General features: G+C 43.9%; 1 protein-coding gene across 1 annotated transcript; it reads right to left on the bottom strand.

Moving 5' to 3' along the window:
* Positions 1 to 3,715: 3,715 nt before the first annotated feature.
* LOC144328923 (killer cell lectin-like receptor subfamily G member 1) lies at positions 3,716 to 17,699 on the bottom strand. The gene is made up of 5 exons (XM_077934589.1): positions 17,598 to 17,699; positions 16,040 to 16,138; positions 12,319 to 12,405; positions 11,015 to 11,169; positions 3,716 to 3,835 (listed from the first exon to the last, which is right to left on the bottom strand). The coding sequence occupies exons 1-5, from the start codon at positions 17,611 to 17,613 to the stop codon at positions 3,716 to 3,718; spliced, it is 477 nt and encodes a 158-aa protein (XP_077790715.1). The 5' UTR covers positions 17,614 to 17,699.
* Positions 17,700 to 19,046: the final 1,347 nt, after the last annotated feature.

Raw genomic sequence — 19,046 nt, forward strand, 5'->3', positions numbered from 1 at the left:
CCACAATGGAAGATGCATAACAGGGCCTTGTACTACTTTTCCAAAGAGAAACAATCGTGGGAAGAGTCCAGAAAGCATTGTATTAAGAAAAATACTTCGTTAATTTCTGTCAGCAATGGTGAAGAACAGGTTAGCAGAACACTGGGATGCATAAAAAGCAAATAAAAAGTCTCACAGGTTTTTTTTTTTGGGGGGGGGGGTTGCACATGAGCATTTTATTGCTTCCAACTCTCCTGTGATCAGAAGAAAGGTGGAGAAGCACCTTCACAAGGTCTGTGCTCCAATGAAGGGAGCATCCTAGAGGTGTGCAGAAATAGAAGCAACAACAGACAATTTAGACAAAATATTACACACTTACACATTAAAATGTTACATTAATGCAATGTTACTAATGAGCTCTTCATACAGGATGGCAAATATGGTCTAATAGGCATTACTGAAACCTGGTGGGATGAGACTCATGACTGGAATGTAGAAATTGAGGGTTATAACATGTTCAGAAGGAACAGACCAAACAGGGAGGGGGGAGGAGCAGCATTATTATATGTAAAGGATATGTACACTTGTGGCGAGATCCATGACCTGGAGCACAGAAAGCAGGATGAGCGTATATGGGTAAAAATTGTAGGTGAGGGAAAGAACAGTGGCCTTACTGTGGGTGTCTGCTATAGCCCTCCAGACAGAGGACTTTGAGAAGGACTTCCTAGAGCAGATGACCAAACATTCAAAAAGGAGAGAGATAGTAGTCTTCAGCTAGGGAGACTTCAGCTACCCTGATATTTGTTAGAATTCAAACTCTTCCAAGAATGGGTCCAACAAATTCCTCCATTGCCTCACTGACAATTTCATTTCTCAGAAGTTGGAATATGCAACAAGGGGATCCCCTCTCTCAGACCTGTTCAAAAAGGGAGGAACTGATGGACAAAGTGGAAGTACTGAAGTGTGGGTCAAAGAGTGGAAAGAAGACCCACTTGCACCTCATTGGAGAGGACCATGCACAGTTCTGCTGACATCACAAAGAACTGTTAAGGTTGTGGGAGAGCCATGGATTCACCATACACAAGAGATCTGAAGGCCTTTTCAAGTCCATCAACCTATATAATGTCTTGTTTGGTTATTTACTCCATAGGCAACTGAGGTGTCATGGGGCCTTGGAACACAAGTCCACCTTGTTCATCCAGAGGTCTATAGTGTGTTATGGAAAGAGTTCTGAAAGAAAGTGTGGCTATGATTTTCATAGAATAATGCTCTTTCTTTCTTTCTTTCTTTCTTTCTTTCTTTCTTCCTCCCTCCCTCCCTCCGTCCCTCCCTCTCTGTGGAAATGAATGTTAAAAGAGAAAGGAACACGGGAATGCGAGATAGTAGTCATTTGCTTTGATTCAGCGATAAAACAGTTTTAATTTATTAGCAAACAAATGATTCCAGAATCAATCCTAGATATACTTTAGGCTGGAAATTACTTTTGTCACAAAGCCTGTAATGGTCTTACTCAGCATTTTAAAAATAAAATCTCAATCTATATATATATATTGCAGACTTTTCTGGGGGGGGGGGGGAATGTGTTGTCTATTAATGCTAATATAACAGATGACTCCCTGTGGAGCTCAGAAATCACTGCCTAAGACCCTTCCTCAGGGTCTACCAGAGTCACCTGAAACTCAATGATCAAAGCAGCACCATATTAATTCCCTACAGTTCCTGAGAGTGATGCTATATTGTGAGCATTGTGTGAAAGTAAGCAGGCATCTAGAGTGGTGCTAATGATTCCCACAACCAAATAACCCTGACCGAGTAAAAGGCTCATCAGAGGCTACTTTGCTCTGGGTCCCTCTAAGCTGCACCTGGCCGTGTTCACCATACCTGCGCCTCCCCTGGGCTTTGCATACTTCTTCTGACATGCACACATGGGCATTTGGCCCTTAAATTCTCAAAATAGGAGATGGCCGAGGCTGGGTTGAAAACTGTGCCAGAGGCCCCGTCAAAGTAGTACCCCTTCAACTTAGGCTGGTGAGGAGCACAAGGTCATATCCACACCAATATCAGTTTAGTCTTGCTGGCCACATGACCCGGAAAGCTGTCTGTGGACAAACACTGGTTTCCCTTGAAAAGCAAGATGAGCGCCGCAACCCCATAGTCACCTTTGACTGGTCTTAACTGTCCAGGGGTCCTTTACCTTTACCTTCTACCTAAACTACAGTTCCTGGGATCCTTTGGGGGGAAAGGAATGTGCTTTGAATGCATGGTATGGATGTGACCAAAATGTGGTCTCCTAGTAACCTGAGAGGCGCCCTAAACATGCCTAAGGGAGTTCCTCCATATTCCTGCTTCACTTAATCAGAAACCAAGAGAGATTTCCAGACCCACCAGCTGCCTCCTTTCTAATAGTTAAAAGGTATTGCTGTTCTGAAGTGGTCAGCAAAGAGCCGCCATCAAGCTCTCATTGGGAAGCCCCGTTCTGTGACATCACTATTGACCTTTTTGTGTAACTTGTAGTGTACAGTGGTACCTCAGGTTAAGCACTTAATTCGTTCCGGAGGTCCGTTCTTAACCTGAAACTGTTCTTAACCTGAAGCACCACTTTAGCTAATGGGGCCTCCTGCTGCTGCCGCGCCGCCGGAGCACGATTTCTGTTCTCATCCTGAAGCAAAGCTCTTAACCCGAGGCACTATTTCTGGGTTAGCGGAGTCTGTAACCTGAAGCGTATGTAACCTGCAGCGTGTGTAACCCGAGGTACCACTGTATAGATAGTGAATGTCAAAATAATAGATACAAAGTAAGAACACAAGTGGTGTTGCATATGTAATACTTTACTTGATTGATTTAAAGGAAGTGGGTGCTTTTGAAGCACCCAGATGGGTTTAGGCTCATTTTGAACAGAAATCACAGAGCACATTTTTATTCCTTTAAAGGCTTCTACCTCTCCCATTTCTGATCTGGAGCCTTCTTGCAGATAAATGACATTTTGTGCCAACAGGCAGCATCGTGCCAACAATGTCTACGTCTGCATTTCTGTGTGATATAAACACAGTTGTCATCTAGCGATGCGCTGGGCTGCTTCATCTCAGTATCCCAGAATCTGAAAAAAAGATGGCAGCACAAATCAATTCAAACTAAACGTTTGCTTTATTTTCTTCATTGGAGCAATAAATATACGTATGCAGGAACATTGCGGAGATAGGTTTCTCACCAAGGGCTCCTGAGAAAACAAAGCAATCAATGATAACAGTTTCAAATGGCTACTAAATGTCTTGCAGCGATTAAATATCCCCCCTTGCACCTCCTTTACAATTTTTTTAACTAAAACCCCAATGTTTTAGAATGTTCCTCTTGTTAGCAGAGGAAACAAGCCAGAAAGAAACCAGTGTCTGGCTTTTTAGAATGTGTGAACCCAAACCCATGTTTTGTTTCTCTCCAAACAAACCACTATCAGTTAACTTCCCCCACCCCTAAAGAAAACCCATTGGCTTCCACTTGCCATCTACTTGAAAAGAAACATCATGGGTGGATTTGTTAATAGATTAAGCTAGGTCCATGCATAATGAAGAGCAGATCCCTGTGCCTGAACTAACATGGGAAAGTTTCGAAATCTGAGTGCAAACAAAAGTGACAAGAGATAAGTTTCTAGACCCTATTGACAAATTAAAAGTTGACAAACGAAAATGGATTTCTGGGAGTCTGTCTGCAATGAAGGCATTAAGAATGTTTATTTACAAACTCACACTTCAGGAACTGCTGAACCATCAAGCCATTCCAATCCATTCAGTTTTTTGTTATTCTTCCTTAGTCCTATCCAGAAGTGCTTCTTAAACTTAGCTCCTTCGTTGTTTATAAAGTCCTGCAAAAAAGCACAACCAGAAAGAAGAAATGAGTGTCTAGATTCCCCTTTCAAAGGTTTCCAGAGAGTGGTTCATCCCCCAAATATTACAGACTTGTAAAATAATACTAATCTTGTGATAACTTAAAGACGATCCCTTTTTATTATGGCTTAAGCTTTAGGGAACTAAAGTCCACTTTGTCAGATGCATCTGATGAAGCAGGCTTGAGTTCTTTAAAGCATATCCTATAATAAGAGGAGCTAGATTGTGTATTCCTGGCATTGGGCAGTTGAGACAGATACCGGATTCTGCTAATTTACTACCTGCTTCTTTGCCCAGCGGTCAAGGTGTGAGGACTAAGTCTCACCCAGCTGTGCCCACCTGGGAACTCAGTGCAGCATCAGGGCAGACTGGAGGGTCAGGGAGGAGCAGTTGCTGTGGTCTATAGAAATTCTCTCTCTCCAGGCTCTCTGTCCAATTGATGAGGGGAGCTAGATTGTGTGTTCCTGGCACTGGGCAGCTGGGACAGAAATGGGGTTCTGCTAATTTACCACCTGCCTCTCTGCCCAGCAGCCTCACTGCCTGAGCTGATAGAGGACACTCAGACTGCTGGTTTTTAGGAACTTAAACATCCATGCTGAGGTGAGCGGCTCTGGGATGGCTCAGGACTTACTTCTACTCAACATTGTTCCAAAGAAGATTCCAATGTATAGTTTTCAGAGTAAAAATGTAAAGAAATTGCAGGATTCCCCCCAAAATAGACTAGAGGCAATTGTATTTTTTTAAAAATTATATTTATTAGTTTTACAACAATTTAAACACTACAAAGAGAGAACAACAAAAAATACAAAAAAATACAATACAATGCAAAAAAGACTAACAAAACATAACAAAAGCAATTTAAAAACACATCAAACAGACAAAAAAGAAAAAAATATATATATTTGTATATCTTATCTTCCTTTCCCCTATTTCCACGACCTCCTCACACCTCCCTTTTTGTATTCCACTTCTATTAATTATTTCAGCAATTCCTTTCCATCTTCCCCTGTTTTCTATCCTATAATTATCTTAACACATTTTAACCTTATTTTTCCTTTAATACTCTATTAATCTATTTATACTTAATTCCTTATAACATTTCTACTAAAGCCATATCACTTCACTCCAACGTTCTTCTAACATTCATTAATTTTACAATGCTTCTGTAAATAATCTTTAAACTTCTTCCAATCTTCTTCCACCGACTCTTCTCCCTGGTCTCGGATTCTGCCAGTCATTTCCGCTAGTTCCATATAGTCCATCAACTTCATCTGCCATTCTTCCCTGGTGGGTAAATCTTGTGTCTTCCAATACTTCGCGATGAGTATTCTTGCTGCTGTTGTTGCATACATAAAAAAAGTTCTATCCTTCTTTAGCACCAATTGGCTGACCATGCCCAGGAGAAAGGCCTCTGGTTTCTTCAGAAAGGTATATTTAAATACCTTTTTCATTTCATTATAAATCATCTCCCAGAATGTCTTAATCCTTGGGCATGTCCACCAAAGGTGAAAGAATGTACCTTCAGTCTCCTTACATTTCCAACATTTATTATCGGGCTCCCCTTCATGGATCACTGCCTTGCCGTGGCGAAGGGGCTTGAAGAACTCAGAGAAGCTATGAACTACGCCGAGCAGGGCACACAAGATGAACAGGTCATAGTGGAGAGTTTCGACCAAACGTGATCCACCTGGAGGAGGAACCGGCAAGCCACTCCAGTATCCTTGTCAAGAAAACTCCATGGACAAAGACAACAGGCATATAAAAGTTATGACGCTGGAAGATGAGCCCCTCAGGTCGGAAGGCGTCCAACATGCTACTGGGGAAGAGCGGAGGGCAAGTACAAGTAGATCCAGAGCTGATGAAGCGGCTGGGCCAAAGCCGAAAGGACGCTCAGTTGCGGATATGCCTGGAAGCGAAAGGAAAGTCCAATGCTGTAAAGAAAAATATTGCATAGGAACCTGGAATGTAAGAACCATGAACCTGGGTAAGTTGGAGGTGGTCAAAAATGAGATGGCAAGAATAAATATTGACATCCTGGGCATCAGTGAACTAAAATGGACGGGAATGGGCGAATTCAGTTCGGATGACCATCACATCTACTACTGTGGGCAAGAAACCCGTAAAAGAAATGGAGTGGCCCTCATAGTCAACAAAAGAGTGGTGAAAGCTGTACTGGGATGCAATCTCAAAAATGATAGAATGATCTCGATACAAATCCAAGGCAGACCTTTTAACATCACAGTAATCCAAATTTATGCACCAACTACTGGTGCTGAAGAAGCTGAAATTGACCAATTCTATGAAGACTTACAACACCTTATAGAAGTGACACCAAAGAAGGATGTTCTTCTCATTATAGGGGATTGGAATGCTAAAGTAGGGAGGCAAGAGATAAAAGGAACAACTGGCAAGTTTGGCCTTGGAGATCAAAACGAAGCAGGGCAAAGGCTAATAGAGTTCTGTCAAGAGAACAAGCTGGTCATCACAAACACGATTTTCCAACAACACAAGAGACGACTCTACACATGGACATCACCAGATGGGCAGCATCGAAATCAGATTGATTATATTCTCTGCAGCCAAAGATGGAGAAGCTCTATACAGTCAGCAAAAACAAGACCTGGAGCTGACTGTGGCTCAGATCATCAGCTTCTTATAGCAAAATTCAAGCTTAAACTGAAGAAAGTAGGAAAAACCACTGGGCCGGTAAGATACAATCTAAACCAAATCCCTTATGAATACACAGTGGAAGTGAGGAACAGGTTTAAGGATTTAGATTTGGTGGACAGAGTGCCTGAAGAACTATGGATGGAGGCTCGTAACATTGTACAGGAGGCAGCAACGAAAACCATCCCAATGAAAAGGAAATGCAAGAAAGCAAAGTGGCTGTCCAACGAGGCCTTACAAATAGCGGAGGAGAGAAGGCAAGCAAAATGCGAGGGAGATAGTGAAAGATACAGGAGATTGAATGCAGATTTCCAAAGAATAGCAAGGAGAGACAAGAAGGCCTTCTTAAACGAGCAATGCAAACAAATAGAGGGAAACAACAGAATGGGAAGAACCAGAGATCTGTTCAAGAAAATTTGGAGATATGAAAGGAACATTTCGTACAAAGATTACCATAATAAAGGACAAAAGTGGTAAGGACCTAACAGAAGCAGAAGACATCAAGAAGAGGTGGCAAGAATACACAGAAGAATTATACCAGAAAGATATGGATGTCTCGTACACCCCAGGTAGTATGGTTGCTGACCTTGAGCCAGACATCCTGGAGAGTGAAGTCAAATGGGCCTTAGAAAGCACTGCAAATAACAAGGCCAGTGGAAGTGATGGTATTCCAGCTGAACTATTTAAAATTTTAAAAGATGATGCTGTTAAGGTGCTACACTCAATATGCCAGCAAATTTGGAAAACTCAGCAGTGGCCAGAAGATTGGAGAAGATCAGTCTACATCCCAGTCCCAAAGAAGGGTAGTGCCAAAGAATGCTCCAACTACCGCACAATTGCACTCATTTCACACGCTAGCAAGGTTATGCTTAAAATTCTACAAGGAAGGCTTAAGCAGTATGTGGATCGAGAACTCCCAGAAGTGCAAGCTGGATTTAGAAGAGGCAGAGGAACCAGAGACCAAATTGCAAACATGCGCTGGATTATGGAGAAAGCTAGAGAGTTCCAGAAAGACATCTACTTCTGCTTCATTGACTATGCAAAAGCCTTTGACTGTGTCGACCACAGCAAACTATGGCAAGTTCTTAAAGAAATGGGAGTGCCTGATCACCTCATCTGTCTCCTGAGAAATCTCTATGTGGGACAAGAAGCTACAGTTAGAACTGGATATGGAACAACTGATTGGTTCAAAATTGGGAAAGGAGTACGACAAGGCTGTATTTTGTCTCCCTGCTTATTTAATTTATATGCAGAATACATCATGCGAAAGGCTGGGCTGGATGAATCCCAAGCTGGAATTAAGATTGCCGGAAGAAATATCAACAACCTCAGATATGCAGATGACACAACCTTGATGGCAGAAAGTGAGGAGGAATTAAAGAACCTTTTAATGAGGGTGAAAGAGGAGAGCGCAAAATATGGTCTGAAGCTCAACATCAAAAAAACGAAGATCATGGCCACTGGTCCCATCACCTCCTGGCAAATAGAAGGGGAAGAAATGGAGGCAGTGAGAGATTTTACTTTCTTGGGCTCCATGATCACTGCAGATGGTGACAGCAGCCACGGAATTAAAAGACGCCTCCTTCTTGGGAGAAGGGCAATGACAGGCCTAGACAGCATCTTGAGAAGTAGAGACGTCACCTTGCCAACAAAGGTCCGTATAGTTAAAGCCATGGTTTTCCCAGTAGTGATGTATGGAAGTGAGAGCTGGACCATAAAGAAGGCTGATCGCCGAAGAATTGATGCTTTTGAATTATGGTGCTGGAGAAGACTCTTGAGAGTCCCATGGACTGCAAGAAGATCAAACGCATCCATTCTTAAGGAAATTAGCCCTGAGTGCTCACTGGAAGGACAGATCGTGAAGTTGAGGCTCCAGTACTTTGGCCACCTCATGAGAAGAGAAGACTCCCTGGAGAAGACACTGATGCTGGGAAAGATGGAGGGCACAAGGAGAAGGGGGCGACAGAGGACGAAATGGTTGGATAGTGTTTTCGAGGTTACCAGCATGAGTCTGACCAAACTGCGGGAAGTAGTGGAGGACAGAGGTGCCTGGCGTGCTCTGGTCCATGGGGTCACGAAGAGTCGGACACGACTAAACGACTAAACAACAACAACAAAATTATCGGGCAAATGGTAATTTTTTTCAAGCTTAACTGGTGTCATGTACCACCTATAAATCATTTTCATTAAATTTTCTCTTAGGGCATTACATGCCGTAAATTTCATACCTGTGGTCCGTAACTGTTCCCAGTCAGCCATCATTATGTTATGTCCAACATCTTGTGCCCATTTAATCATAGCTGATTTCACCGTTTCATCCTGAGTGTTCCATCCCAACAGCAAGTTATACATTCTTGACAAATTCTTAGTTTTTGGATCTAACAATTCTGTTTCCAAGACCAGAGGCAATTGTATTTCATCCAGCAGAGCTTTACTGCTACTAAAGGCAAATTAGCATAATGGTGGTCACAAATCCAATACATTCAGGATTGGCACTGTCCATAAGAAATCCAGTTGCAGCAGACCTAACTTAAACTTACAATAATCTATAGTCAGTCTAAACCTTAACACTAAGCATACTATGTGCAGAACAGCACACCAGACGGAAAAGAGACGGAAAGAGAGAGTGAAACCCAGGCTCCTTCTGGCCCTGCTTTTATAGCCAACATGACCTTGACTGAAAAAGATAAGAGAACCAGTTTAAGCCGGCTGTACTCAGCTTCTCTGAAGGCATAACCCAAACATCATGAACTTTCTGCTTGTTTCTTTCACACAGAGAAGGTTCCAGAACCTTCTTGAATTAGAATAGGAAAGATCTCTACACATCTGATCAATACTTTTTGTACTAAGAAATGCAAACTGAGAGTTACTGGCCCAATGCATGTGGCAGGCCACACTCTGGACCTATTTCTCAAGTAGGCAGGAACAAGGTGATCTGAAAGTGGGGGATATTCATATCAGCCCCTTGTCATGGTCAGAATGCTTCCTGTTGAGATCTTCTCTCCTCTGCAGAGGCAGAAGACCTATTTGGATGGTCTACCCTTGGAGGCTAATGGATCCACTGACTTTTCAGACAGCTCTGCTGGTTTTTCTGGATGATATGACTGGTGCTCCTGTTGAAGCCCTGGATTACCTCTGGAATATCTGAATGGCTCAGACTATTGATATCATTCAGCCCACATTTTACCAGCTTCCTTGCAAGAATATCATGGAGGACTTTGTCAAAAGCCTTACTGAAATCAAGGTACACTATGTCCACAGCATTCCCCCGATACTCCAAGCTTGTAACTCCATCAAAAAAAGAAATGAGATTCATCACACCAACTTGTTTTTGAGAAACCCACGCTGGATCTTAATAATGACAGCATCCTTTCCTAAGAGCTGGTAGATCAACTATAAGCTTCTTATGCAGCCACAGAGTTTCTTTAGGTGCCTCCCACTTTCCCTCCTTGTTGCAATTGTCTTCATTTGTGCCTTCTATACTTCACCTTTAAGAAAATCCAAGCCATCTTGGACCTGCCCCCCTTCTCTTTGAGTATTTCTGACCATGGGATTCACACAGCAATTCCTTAAGCTTTTTGAAATCAGCCTTCTTAAAGTCCAGAGTGCATGTCCAACTACACTCAGTTTTCCTTTGCCTCTCTCTTATGAAATCCAGGAGAACATGATCACTTCCTCCCAAGATTGCCAGTACTTCCACTTTGTCCATCAGTTCCTCCCTTTTGGAGATGACCAGGTCTGAGAGAGATGATCCCCTTGTTGCATATTCCACCTTCTGAGAAATGAAATTGTCAGTGAGGCAATGGAGGAATTTGTTGGACCTTCCATTCTTGGAAGAGTTTGAATTCTAACAAATATCAGGGTAGCTGAAGTCTCCCATGACTACTATCTCTCTCCTTTTTGAATGTTTGGTCATCTGCTCTAAGAAGTCCTTATCAAAGTCCTCTGTCTGAAGGGCTATAGCAGACACCCACAGTAAGACCACTGTTCTTTCCCTCACCTACAATTTTTACCCATATACGCTCATCCTGCTTTCTATGCTCCAGGTTATGGATCTCGCCACAAGTGTACATATCCTTTACATATAATAATGCTGCTCCTCCCCCCTCCCTGTTTGGTCTGTTCCTTCTGAACATGTTATAACCCTCAATTTCTACATTCTAGTCATAAGTCTCATCCCACCAGGTTTCAGTAATGCCTATTAGACCATATTTGCCATCCTGTATTAAGAGCTTATTAGTAACGTTGCATTAATGTAACATTTTAATGTGTAACTGTGTAATATTTTGTCTAAATTGTCTGTTGTTGCTTCTATTTCTGCACACCTCTAGGATGCTCCCTTCATTGGAGTACAGACCTTGTGAAGGTGCTTCTCCACCTTTCTTCTGATCACAGGAGAGTTAGAAAGAATAAAATGCTCATGTGCAAAAAACAAAAGAAACCTGTGAGACTTTTTCTTTGCCTTTTATGCATCCCAGTGTTCTGCTAACCTGTTCTTCACCATTGCTGACAGAAATTAACGCAGTTTTTTTCTTAATACAATGCTTTCTGGACTCTTCCCACGATTGTTTCTCTTTGGAAAAGTAGTACAAGGCCCTGTTATGCATCTTCCATTGTGGGTCCTTCAGCAATTCAGCAATCTTGTCTTGGGGCCAAGGCAGCAATGCAAGAGTAGCAGAAAGAGAAAAGAAAGGAGGATATTCAGTGGAAGCCAGTTTATGTGTTCATGCAGATTAAAAAGCAAGAGCTTATCAAGTCAAAATGTATTGCTCTCTGAATTACAGTTCACCCCAGTACATCATATCAAAGCTGCAATCCTGCAATGAGCCTAACCTCTGAGTAGGCAAATACATGAGCATGTTTATTTGACTAGTAGACATAGATCCATCTTCACTGTGATATCATTACTTTCCTTCCCCTTTTGGGGTGTGTGCCCATCAATGGATTTCTATACCAGTAGGGCTGAGCAAGACACACCCCCCCTTGCTCCAGTGCCCAATTCAGAACCTTGGGTCCAGGGAAGGTTGCTCACCTTGGATCCAAAATCCGAAGCAATATTTGGAAAATGTAAGTTTCAACCCTCCCTTTGGCTTGCATTGGGAAAGCACGATGACCATAACTTTGTGTTTTCTGTTTCACAAGGAGCCTGGAAACTGCAAACATAGTAGCCCCCAGTGCAGAGATTCAGTCCTTCCCAGTTTCAGGCAGATTCAGAGCCCCTATTGTATTCCTAAATGGGTATCTTTATACATCTTCAAGGTCAGGAGCTCCTGGTTATGAGCTCTCAGAAGCTGCAATCAGCTACACAGAACTGCTGAAGGCTGCTAACCCCTCTCCCAACTCACTTCCTCATCCAGCCTGGCTTCTTCTCCTAGGTGCTCTTCTGCTGCATACAACCCAGGTTGCACTTTGGGTTCTACTCTTCATTTGCCTTATGACCAATGTGGCCATAACCCAAATACAGAAATGTGATTTCAGCTTATATATTTCCATTGGCAATTTTACTCTTCCAACAGAAAGAGCTTCCTTTCCCTTTCCCGAAGCTGGTAAGTTCAATTAACCTTCTGGAGCAGAGATGGGGGGGGGGAATGCACTAAATATTGTCTTTTCAACCAAACATGCATCTCAGAACCAGCTTCAACTACAACTAAGGTGCTGTGTGCATTGGATGTTAGGACACCTGCACCTCCAGGAGGTCTGTAAAAGAGGATTTCTTTTTAATCAGGTGCTGAGCCTCAGAGCGAGTTCCCCCTGTGCTCCAGTTTTTCAGCACCACAGTCGCAAAGTAACTCACCGATATCAGATTTAATTTCATCGTTTAGGAGAGTCGAGTTGAGCAGTTCGTCTGCTAAGCCTTGAGCCACAGCGAGTATTTCCAGGTCTAAAAGGTTTGAAACAATTCAAATCAGGGGAATCATACTATTAAGAAACCATTTCTCAAGAGTTTGCCACACCCTGGCATGAAACAAGAAGCAGAACTTTGGACAGCAGCACCAGTCCAGTAGCAAAAGACCTCTGGGAACACACAGTTGAAGAGATTAATGCCAGTGCAGGGCATAGGGCTGCTTTGCACCATTAGTTATGTCTGTCATCTATGGTGGATGGAGAAAATGCTGGCACTATTCGTAAACTTTTATTTATTTATCCAACGAAAGTAGCAACAGGCATTATTTAACACAATTTCATTGTGGAAGAAACCTGCTCCAGCCTTTCAGTGCTTTTAGCCAATGAGCAAAGTCAAAGTTTTGATAAACAGGAAAGCCCTGTTAATGTCCCTACATATAAAAGGTAAAGATAAATGTAAAGGACCCCTGGATAGTTAAGTCCAGTCAAAGGAAACTATGGGGTGCAGCGCTCATACAGTCATACCTCGGGTTAGACGCTTCTGGTTGTGTTTTTTTGGGTTATGGGCGTGCCAAAACCCAGAAGTACTTGGAACGGGTTACTTCTGAGTTTCAGAGGTCATGCATGCACAGAAGCACCGAATCGCAACCCGCTCGTGTGCAGATGTGGCGCTGCGGGTTGTAAACCTGCCTCCCGCATGGATCACGTTCGCAACCCGAGCATCCACTGTATTGCTTTTTAGGCTGAAGGAGCTGGCGTTTGCTCACAGACCGCTTTCCTTGTCATGTGGCCAGCATGACTAAATCATGCAATGGAATTCCATGATGGAACCCAGAGCACATGGAAACGCTGTTTACCTTCATGCCACAGCAATACCTATTTATCTACTTGATCTGGTATGCTTTCAAACTGCCAGGTTGGCAGGAGCTGGGACAGAGCAACGGGAGCTCATTCCATTGCGCGGAACCGCTGACCTTAATATCTGCAAGCCCAAGAGGCTTGGTGGTTTAGACCACAGCGCCACCCCTGCATATAGCCTTTGTATGCATACTTGAACAAGCAAGGTCTGTAATCAAAAATGCCGGACAAGAGTTGGCCCAGCAACTGCAACAGCAATCCCTCTCTCTGTTCAATGTCATCTGTGGAAATGGTAGCAGTGCACATTATGTACACGCTGTCAGTATATTGAAACATCACTGCTGCAGACAGCCAGATTGTTGACATCACATGATGTGCCTATCTGTGGGAAAGAAGAATTTCCCAGGACGTTCACAGGCTGGATAAGTCTTTGTGAAGAGTGTAACTTGAAACCTTCCGATTGCGCATGTTCAGGAAGTTTGTCAGACGTGCTAGAAGAACTGAACTGAAAGGACATGGTTTTCTCTAGTGCTGTAATGTCAGAAATAAACATCATGTAAATACATTTCTGACTTATTTTCTTTCCCCTGCGGAAGCAGGAGGAAGGGGTTTTGCATTTTACCCACGCTTGGGAAAATGTCGCCGATCAAAATCTCCCTGGTCTGTCTGAGATATCAGCCAGAGGAGGTTACCGGTAAGCAAGCTCCGAGGACAGTGAGAGGGGCCAGCCTCTGTGGAGGGGGCTTGCAAACCGACACACGCATGCTTCTGATTTTGTGCAAATATGAGGGATCCAGCAGAGCATATTTTAAATAATTGTGAGAACTGCAGGAGATGGGATGGAACTTCTGAGGGCACAGTGGGCATAGAAAGGGGAGCAGCAGAAAGTGACTATTGCTCCACCAAACCAGAAATACAGTAACAGAACAAAGCATTCGCAACTCCAAGTAGAGCAGTTTGGAGCCTGACTCCCCCTACCTCAACCTTTTGAGTCCACGGCTCCCTTGACCAACTACATTCTTTCTGTGACAGCCCTGTGGGGCTCAGGAGTCCAGTTATGTTACCCCTTGCCTGCAGATCTGGCAACTTCTCACCCTTTTGTGAACACTCTCCCTTGTGGAGTGTTCGCTCAGCCTCCTCTCCTTTCTCCTCTCCTCTCCTTGAGAGTCTTCCGGGCAGTCACTGCTGCCACCCCTGGTCTCTGAGCTGCCCCCCACCCCAAAGAGAGATGCTTCCTCACACTGCCTCACAGGGGCCTGGGGCTTGTCTGTCCATTCCCAACAGCAAGGGCAGGTGAACTGGCTGTCTGGGCTCCCTCGCCCACTTGCTTGCTTACTTCAAGCCCACTTCAGCTCCTGGCAACCAGCACCCCCTGGCCAACCCCAGAGGCACCATTTGCTTGGGGAGCTTTTAGCCAGGGCTGCTGCAACAAACAGCTGTGCAAGTCATTGGGAGGCAGAGATGTGTGTGATGGCCTGGGACTTGGACTCGGAGCTGGAGGAGTCTCATTCCGCACCAGATCCTCTGCAACAAGCACCAGCTGGGCTGAGTCAGGGGCCTGAGCCTGCCCTGGCTCCAGATGCGGGGATGACCTCGTTGCCTTCAGCTGGGCCATCACGTACAGTTGCTCCACTACCAGTTGGGTCAGGAGAGGCTGAGGCGGCCTCTGGGTCTAGTAACCCACTGACATCTCCTGAGCTGCAGAGACTCAGGTCTGAGAGGAGGAGAGACCTGAGTACTCGCAGGAGGAGTGCTTGCCTTTGGGCGAGACAGGGAGGTGAGTCACCAGGGGATCAGGACTGGCCGTTACCCCATCAGAGATAAAAGGCTGCCAGACCCCACCCCAGGTTGCGGGAGCAACATTGCTGCTTGCTGGAACCTGCCTGAGACCCTGTGCCTGTCCTAGCCTGGTTTCCTGCCTTGGCCCTGTAGGATTGACTCCTTGCGGAATCCTTGGATTCGGGACTGGACCTGGACCGCGTGGCTCAGGTTAACCCCCAGGCCCAGCACAATGTGAGAGGGCATCAGAGGAGGGAGGGAAAGAGAGACAGAGACCCGTGTTGCCTGTGGCACCCCTAACCATCATTCAAGGCACCCCGGGTGCCACGGCACACTGGTTGAAAACCACTGCCCTAACATTGGATTATTCCTATAATGGATAAACCCGACTTTACAGGGGGGAAAGCATCACAATTGCTCTTGCTTGAGGGTAACATCACGTAGACCATGCAACTTAAATGCAAACACACAGAAAACTCCAGTGTGGACAAGTGCTAGAACTGTCCATGTCATGTGTCTGATTTCGAATCCCTTTTATGTTCCTTTCCTGCTGGGATGCCTCTGGCCAACACAGGGTCTCTCCAGGAGACATGAGTTCTTGGGTTTGTGTTTTTTGGATGTTGTGAATGTAGGTGTTTGTGTAGGGAAAGGGGAGCTAGGCAAAGTTCCCACTCCCATTGAGTTTCGATTTTAGGTTGGCAGGTTTTTCTTCTTCTGCCATGTCTTTCAGCGATTGCCTTCTAACAAGTTTTTGTTACCAAGTTATACATGTGGGGTGTCATGTAGATCATTCTGTGCTGTGATCTGCCCGGCAAATTATGGGTGAAGGATGGGATCTAAATACTGAAAATAAATCAATACCACCCTCAAAAGACCCATCGCCTGATCATCACTTTACACTACATTAAACTTTTGCCAAAGCAGTTTTTCTTCCAGCTGAGCTGCATCCCTGAAATCACTTCTGCTGGGAGAAAATACCCCAGGGTTGGGAAGAAGGAAAAAGAGGAAAAAGGAAAAAGAAAAACATTGCTTACCATCCACGCCTACAGAAGATGGATCATATCCTTCAACAACATTCCGAATCTGTTTTACTCCGGAGAAGAATGACTGGCGTTCTGCCCATAATGTACAATCTAAAAAAGAGAAGAATTTGGGAGAAAATAAACGGTGCTCCAACAACCAACAGTCATTTGCCAGAGAATGACATGGCTCTTGTGGGATAACCAGCCTCCTATAACCAACATAAGTCTAATAATACATGAAGGTATTATATCACTCACACTCACCCTGGGGAGGAAAAAAAAGTCAAGCCTATTGTTCCCTCATCTACCTTGTGAATGCCTGCATTTAAAGATGTCTGAGCTAGTTGCTCCAAGTTCAGAATGCATGATTTTCTACAAGCCATCCTTGTGTTCCTATAACAATAACTTAGGAGCTTTCATCACTTTGGAACTAATCTAAGTTTTGCTGCCTGTGTTTTCTTACTGCTGTATGGGAAAGCACATGAATTTGACCTTTGAAGAGTTTGTGAGTAAACCATTTTTAACTTACCAAATGTGTGGTCTTTTTCTATGCTGGATGAAGTGGGAAACTTTGGAAGGAACTGAAGAAGGGCATATTTTAAAGGTCCAACAGCCTATATTTCCACGCTTTACCAGGCTGCATATTTTGTGATATTAATCTCTGCTGGGGTTCTCAAAGCAAAAAGTAGTTGCCCCATACCTGGATCTTGGCCTCCAGGGAATTCTCTTTTTATACCTATTTTTTCCTTGCCAACCAACAGCTCCATCCTCACTCCTAAGCCACAAATGCTAGGCCTGATTCTTAGTCAAGGCTTCCCATGTTCTAGAAATAATTTCCCCATAGGCTGATTCCATGCCATGGCTCAGCCCAAGGGGAGATGGCACATCGTTGTTGATGACACTTGACATTCAGATCTTCAACCCCAAAAGATAGCCAGCGCACCAACTCACAGAATATACAGAGTAATGCTAAACAATGAACATGACAACAAAACATTGAGAACATAAATCCAGGCCTGACCTTGGCTAATGATGCCTTCACAAGACTTTCATATAATAATAATCACACTTGAATAAATCAACTACTGGAGGAATGATCTTCCCACTTTGTAAAGCTCTATGTTTATATCTATAGGTACTGTATAGCTACTGAACAGTATAATGGCACCCTCCATGGAGAAACATTCTGAATTTCACAAAACTGAAAAAGCACCTCAGAGCAGGGCTCAGAAGAACAAAAAGTTGGCTGTTACTGAAACTGAACAGCTGGTTTTGAGGTGGGTGAAATGCCTGAGAAATAGTCCTTTTCAACTCAGCCCAGCCCTAATTCACTCCATGAAGTTCTATTAGCCTGCAAAGCACAGAAAGTGTCTTGACAAATTATTTGAGAACAGAAAAATGTGCCATTGATATCAACAGTAGAGATTTTAATCGCATGTTTAGTTCACACACTGAAATCAATGGATAAAGAACCTCAGCAGAGACTGGATTATTCCTTCTCTTCACACTGAAGTAAAGGCCACCACAGTCATTCTGAAGTGTTTTATGTATTTGAAAAAGTTGAACTTACATAGACCGGCCATCATAACAGAGGCGAGAAACAGGAGGAAGAGAAAAAATACGACTACAGCTTCACCACGGGGCGTTTTAAAGAAACTCTTGTCTTCAGCTGGTGTTGCTTAAGAGGCAAGAGGACAGAAAATTCTGATTTAACAACCAGTGATTCATTCCACTCTCATCACAGTAAACAAGCTTTTCATACTCTGTGGCATCGCATCTAGATCAACAAGCGACAGCCAGCTTCCTAAGTCAATGGGCCAGCCAACTGCTCAGGGGCTGTATCCTTGCAAGGTCCAGTGCCAAGTGCCTTCTGGCGGTTCCCTCGCTGCGAGAAGCCAAGTTACAGGGAACCAGGCAGAGGGCCTTCTCGGTGGTGGCACCCGCCCTGTGGAACGTCCTTCCACCAGATGTCAAAGAGAAGAACAACTACCAGACTTTTAGAAGACATCTGAAGGCAGCCCTGTTTAGGGAAGCTTTTAATGTTTAATAGGTTATTGTATTTTAGTGTTTTCTTGGAAGCCGCCCGGAGTGGCTCATACCAAGAACTAACTTAGTTGGTCTTTAAGGTGCTACTGGAAGGAATTTTTTTTGTTTTGACTATGGCAGACCAACACGGCTACCTATCTGTAACCTAAAGTCCCAGGCATCTACAATTAAAAATGCAACAATAAAGACAGTTTATATGTTTGCAGCATAAGCATGTTCCTTACCTGCATCTTTCTTGGGAGCTGGAGCTGGAAAATTACAATATATGTTCACTAGAACCTGGAGCTGGGCCAACATTTCCATAAATATTTTTTCCCCACAGAATTATGCCGTCTTTCAGATAGATTGGACTTAAGTCATAGTGGGCTTTATAAGTCACAACAAGTGCTTTGAATGGTGCACAGAAACAGACCAGTAGCTTCTGTGGGGGGGGGGGGGGCAGTTCATTGGAGATTTTTTATGCTTTTCAATACTTTTTGAGGACCTAGGAGAGGCCAGCCCCCCCCCCCGCCCCCCGCCGCCGCCGCCGCTCCCTCCTTGGCTATGCCCATGCAGCAGCTGAACTGTTCTAACAAGGGAGTCATGTTCTCCCTATAACCAGCCCCAGACAGCAGCTCTTTGGCTCAGTTAAAGTTTCCGAGCACTTTTTAAAGGCACGTTACAGCAATCCAATCGTGATGTAACTAAAGCACGTGTCACTGTGGTCCAGTAATAATAACTCTCTCCCTCCTCATTTAATTCCCACAAGAACCCTGTGAGGCAATCTCTTTGTGCAAGGCTTTTCATGTGGTCTGCATAGTTTTATTGTTCTTTTCTGAAAAATGCAATTAATTATTTTTTTTTAAAAAAAAAAGGGAAGAAAGAAAGAAAGAAAGAAAGAAAGAAAGAAAGAAAGGAAGGAAGGAAGGAAGGAAGGAAGGAAGGAAGGAAGGGGAAGGTGATGCTGATGAGCTTGTGGAAGTAGCAACCCTCA

This window comes from Podarcis muralis, chromosome 9 (assembly GCF_964188315.1).
Source record: "Podarcis muralis chromosome 9, rPodMur119.hap1.1, whole genome shotgun sequence".
Classification (NCBI taxonomy): domain Eukaryota; kingdom Metazoa; phylum Chordata; class Lepidosauria; order Squamata; family Lacertidae; genus Podarcis; species Podarcis muralis.

Excerpts from the sequence above, each read along its gene's own strand:
- LOC144328923 (XM_077934589.1), bottom strand. Across the intron at positions 12,406-16,039 it reads ATCTTCTGTAGGCGTGGATG|ACCTGGAAATACTCGCTGTG; the intron begins GTAAGCAATGTT and ends CAAACCTTTTAG. Across the intron at positions 3,836-11,014 it reads TCAGCAATGGTGAAGAACAG|GACTTTATAAACAACGAAGG; the intron begins GTTAGCAGAACA and ends GCTTTTTTGCAG.